We start from the raw sequence: 5,813 nt of genomic DNA, 5'->3' as shown, positions 1-5,813 counted from the left end.
TCGGAAGAGCTGGATAAAATAGTCAAATTATCTCTCGATTCCACATTTTGGCAAGGAGAATTTGTTAATAGCTGAGGCAAATTCTTCAATGACGCTACGAAGGACACCTAGAGTTTGAAAATTTCCAGCGTGGAAATTATTTTCTGGTGGATATTGAGATCAATTATCGATAGACCTAAGATTGGGCATGAGACGGTTAACTTTATCTGTCGGTAACACAATGGTAGCATTTTCCGAGTCACTTTCACTTTCATCCTTGTAATTTCTTTCCAGACACACTGGAAAGGTGTTGGACTGTAGAGAAAAGAAATGAGTAATGCATGACCGTATTCCATGCAGACTAAACTGAGGTCAAACCGAATGTTCACTTACAAATACTTTTCAGACCCCACAGTAGTTTTAACAATTTGAAGTCGTTTCCAGTCTTAGGGTTCTTATTAACAATGTTGTGTCGAACTCCAGTGGAAGGGCGGGTTCTATCTCTGGCAGGGTCAATGAGAAATTTAGAATTTTTTAGTTCCAGAATTTTCTGTGGTCTGGTGGGAGGCTTACGCCGCGGCAGTCACAAGGTTATACCTACTTATTTAATTTTTTTAGAAGAATTGGATTATTAATATCAGTACTATAGGGTTAAAAGGACATTAAACTTACAATTATGAAATCGGTATTTACAAACTAAGTTTTGCAATTCAGTGTTTTCGAAATTATCAATGTTTCGTTGAGATGATCACTAATAAGTATATCCTTCCACGGTACGGAACCCTCGGTTTGCAAGACTGGCTCGCCCTTCCCATTTTATAAATCCTGTTACCAATTTAATATCTCGACGAGTGATTAAAGTTTATCTCCGGATGTCATAGGCTGGAGGCTGTTGATTTAAGAAAACGTGCGAGAGATTTGTTGAAAGTGAACAAAAAACAGCGGCTCATTCATCTCATTATCCAAGGACATTATAGCTGTCTTTAGATTAGCGCATTTCCGTTCGCCCGATTTATGGTTTATACAGACATATTTTCAGAGCCAGAAACAATAGTAAAACTATGTCTTTTTCATTAGGAATAAAGAGACTTGATCTAGGTGTTTCAGTATGATTTCACCAGCAAATTAATTTGCTAGTGGAAAGACCCTAACCGAGGTTATAGGTGAGGCTATATTCTATTTTAAGTGGGACGTATACTATAAATAATATAATTCAGCAATTTTTGAACACTCAATACATAACTGTCAGTGAAAAACAATAGTAGATTATAAATCAGGTAATGTTAAATCTCATTTTACAGTCGAGGCGGTATGAGCCGCATGAGCTAAAAGCGAATGCGCTAAGAAAGCCGAGAGTGTAACAAGTTCCTAAAGTTCGTTCGTTTCATACGATAGATGTCATCACACTTGCGATTAAAAAACATGATAGACTTTTAAATACGTTCTCCGAAAATAACTTACCATTTTTTGATATTTTTCCACTGTATGAAAGTTTTGCAGGCCGCTCTCTATATTTTGGTCGAAACATTTCACTGTTGCTCTACTTTCCAATTTAAACGGGCCATTTTAAATTATAAACAATTGACTAAAATGCCAAAATAATAACAAAATATTAATTAAAGAATCCGCGAATCTATATGGTGTAATTTATAATTTCTTAAATCTTTAAACTCCACACTAAACATTATAACAAATATTTATTGTAAAGTCAACATCTCCTGAGGATGCTCCTGTGTCGGAGCAAAACGAGATCCAGAGATTTGATACCCCCGATTGTGTCACAAACTACTATAGGTAAGTGGCAAAATTTATAACCCTCCTTTGCGAATATTTTTTAAATTTCGAAATTTCCAGGGAATAATTCATAGCATTCGAACCACATTCATAATGTGAATACAAGTAAAAATATTTAACCAATGCAATGGGCACGGGTCTGCTATAATATTATAATGCATTTTAGTTTGTTTTGTTGAACTCGCTAATCTTAGGAACTGCTGTTTTGAATATATTTTTTTTGTGTTAGTAGTATTGGCTTAAAGCTATATAACATAGCGATACGACCACTAGCTACCACGACCACGCTACGTTCATCAGTGAAAATCGTTGCAAAATTATCAAAAATATTCCTTTTTGTGACATTCCGATGCCGAAACAACGGAACTATGTAGTAAGATAGAATTGTTCCTCTTTAAAAGTTTTAAGAAACAGTCCGCGACAACATATGAGTATTTTTGAAGGTTGCCTCACACGCGGACGAAGTCGCAGGAGACCACTAGTCATAAATAACGCACAAGTATGGTAATTTTCAAATAAATAACGAGAGTCTAATATATTGGATTATGAGCCTTATTTCTATATAATAAGGTTCTCGTTACGAGCAAGTGTGATGAAAATATTTTTTCTGTTAGTTTTTGTATGGGACTGCTTATCTTAAACATTATTGATCGAAGTAGGATGATCCCAAAATAAACAGGAACTGTGACAGTGGCAATCAAAATTTAAAAAAAAGTATAGGTAAATGCCGATTTTTATATGCGAAGTTTCAAAGTATACCGCGAAACTGAAATTGAAAGAAATCCTTATTAGAAAAATATTCTATAGAAGTAAATTTTTTTAAAGCACCTTTAAATATTACTGCATCGACGTCCTAGGGGTTGTTGTATATAAAAAAAGTATGAACGTACTTGAAGAGCATAATTTTCATGTTCAATGTTAATGTTTCAACTTTCATAAACATAGCACTTTCATACCATATTTCAAACCCCATTTTACCCCGTCAGAAGTGGATTATATTTCTTATCCAATGGCACACCCTTAAGTTTATCAGGCTTCAAGGATCATTATTAAAAACAAATATCTACTTTCCCTATCCCCTATTTTACTATCTCTAAAAGTTAAGAAAGAAAATCTGCTGGACCTTTTTATTTAAATATATCCAAATGCCAATAGCCGTTGGATCCAAGCGGCTCAGAATCGTGGAACTTGGAAGACCTATGTCCAGCAGTGGACGTCTATCGGTTGATGTGATGATGATGATGATGAAATGCCAATTTCTAATTTGAGTCTCTATTTTGAAAAAAAACTGAGCTTTCTTACAATCTTTCAACCGCGTTCAACGCGTTTAGGGTAAGATTTGGATATAATACTTTCTCATCATACTTCATGCATAATTTTTGCCCGCCAATCCGCATTGAAGCAGCGTGGTGGATTTAAGGTCTAAAACCTTTTCTCCTAAGAGACAGTGCATGGTCTGTGCCCAACTACGGGTTAGTAACTATGGATTAAAATTATACTTTATGATGATTATAGAAATGATTGTTTGAAAGACATCTCAACTGCATAAGATAGGTAGGTAAGTATCTATAATTAATTCAAAATGGGGGATCTCCCCTTTAAAACAAACCTTCGAATAATGTAAGTCGGTATCAATAATGAAGTGTAAGTTATAATGCCCAACCTATAGTTCAGCTGCTTCAAAGGTTTGCAGTTCACCCACATGCTATTTTGTTCTCCCTGACGCACTGTAAAAGTTATAAGAGGGAGGTTCAATCCCGACTGGAGCCGAGTTTTAGAATTTTCTTGGATATCTTCTGATGGCTTTGGCTTGGCTTTGGCTAGTTCCTACAGAGGAAGATTTGCTGCCAAGCGATTAAGCGAGTCGGTATAATTTCGCGTGGAAATCGATTAAGGTATTACCCTATATAATACTTACATTCAGGAAAACATTTTTGTAGTTTCTGTGGTAATTTTTAGTAGAAGCTATTTATATAGATAACTAAGTATGTATTTACAATACAATTAGAAGTATCTTTCTAGATACGCGTAGGCAAGAATTTCTTAATTAACCTAAAAGTTAACCTAAAGTGTATCCAATAGGAAATGTACAGTAACTAAAAAATATGGGCTAAGTTATTAATTACGTAGGCTTTACAATTTGTTTTTTGAATAACTGGAGAGAGAGCGAGATTTGTGTTCAATTTCAACCCTAATCACAAATAGGAATACTTACTCTTTAGCTTTTCTCAATTGTGGCTGTACGAATAATTGACAATTGTGCGGAACAAAGGGCATTAAGGGCTAGGGAGGTAGGGGACCGAATAGATAGGGAATCGTCGCAAAAGCCGGGCAGGCCCCGCCTATCATACCGCCCAGGCCACAAAGCATCCCATCTAACGCATCCTGGCTTCCACAGAGGGAGACGAAAATAGCTATGAAACACTCGGCAAAATGAGACGAACGTTTAATACAAGAGGGCGGATCCATCCGCAACGCATCGCACTTTGGTGTCGCCCACAATTCCGCTCATTCGCCTCTCGTTGAGCGTCCGCTATGTAAACGGGCCTTGTTGTGAATCTAAACAAAATCAGTCAGTCATCGTTTTGTTGCCGTAAGGGAAGCGCGTCGAGGTATCGCGTTCGGGTTTTGATCATGTTGTGGCAGTGAACGTATCTGGACACGATGCACGCGTTGTTCGGGGAACAGGGGCATTATGCTTATCGCAGCGGAGCCACGGGAGGCTATTCCGCTGGAGTTACTCCGTATGCTTACGAACAGTACCACCGATATGGTTACGGGTCACCTTACCTGCACCCTCACCAACAACATGTTGGCACTCCAAAAGACATGGTCAAACCGCCATACTCTTACATCGCCCTTATTGCAATGGCAATACAAAACGCGCCCGACCGTCGTATAACACTCAACGGCATCTATCAGTTTATCATGGAGCGTTTTCCGTACTACAGAGAAAATAAACAGGGTTGGCAGAATTCCATTAGGCACAATTTAAGTCTGAATGAATGCTTCGTCAAAGTGGCGAGAGATGATAAAAAACCCGGCAAAGGAAGCTATTGGACTTTAGATCCCGACTCGTACAATATGTTCGACAACGGATCCTACTTGAGACGACGGCGCCGTTTCAAGAAAAAAGATGCCCTTAAAGAAAAAGAGGAAGCACTGAAACGACAGCAACAGCTACAGCAAGCTCAAGAAGCTCTGGCAGCACAAGAAGTCCTAGGCTCGGCCGATGCACTAGGTCAAGTACGAGACGTCAAACCAGACGTAAAGCCACGAATATTTGAATGCAGACCCAAACGGGAACCTGGATCTGATTGTACGAGATATGATAAATTGGCAGAACCGATGGATGACTTTAGCGAACCCCGATTACCTCCATCGGCGGTGTACTGTTCACCTCAACCCTACGCGCTGGCCGCAGAGGAGTTCCGAGCAGCCACAAGCGGCTGGTATGCCGCGCCCGAGCCGCCGGCGGAACAGTTGCCTCCAGGTTTCCGCGATCTCTTCGAGCCACCCAGCTGTCAGCTGGCCGGTTTCCGAGGCGGCTCACCCACTCCGGACCCGTACCGAGCTTCCCCGCCACCTCACCACCACTACCGTGCGCCAGCGCCCTCCTACTACCACCATCAAGCGTGCGTGGCCGCCGCTCCCGCTGCTGCTCATAAATCCTACTGAGATGGTGCTCTCAGGTGAGACTATAATTTGTTTTTACTGCAAGCGCAGCGAATTTCTTTAGTTTCGGCGTCGCGAATACCGCTGTGCGTGCTACGTTCGACTTCAACCCCAGCGGACGTGGGGTAGGCGTCAGGCAGTTCCGTGACGTGGTTGTGGTTGCAGGAGGCCGGTATCACACGGCGCCGAACGGATTTAGCCGTCCGCGTCAGGCCAGAGCGGATAAATATAGCGCGGTAGCCGGAGATGCCGTGAAACCAAGTGGCGGTGCGTCGATAACCACTGTTTACAGTTCGGCGGCCGGCCCTGCCGCCTCCCGCTCCGTTTACTCCTATACCTAGGTATGTCGTAACTTTACATGTGTT

At 40.6% G+C, this 5,813-nt stretch overlaps 1 protein-coding gene across 1 annotated transcript; it reads left to right on the top strand.

The window, feature by feature from the left end:
* The first annotated feature begins 4,434 nt into the window (after positions 1-4,434).
* On the top strand, positions 4,435-5,451 carry LOC120636619 (fork head domain-containing protein crocodile-like). Its single transcript, XM_039908179.1, has one exon. It carries the CDS (start codon positions 4,438-4,440, stop codon positions 5,449-5,451), a length of 1,014 nt encoding a protein of 337 aa, XP_039764113.1. The 5' UTR covers positions 4,435-4,437.
* Positions 5,452-5,813: the final 362 nt, after the last annotated feature.

Source organism: Pararge aegeria, chromosome Z (assembly GCF_905163445.1).
Source record: "Pararge aegeria chromosome Z, ilParAegt1.1, whole genome shotgun sequence".
Classification (NCBI taxonomy): Eukaryota; Metazoa; Arthropoda; class Insecta; order Lepidoptera; family Nymphalidae; genus Pararge; species Pararge aegeria.
This window is presented reverse-complemented; position numbering and strand designations above follow the sequence as displayed.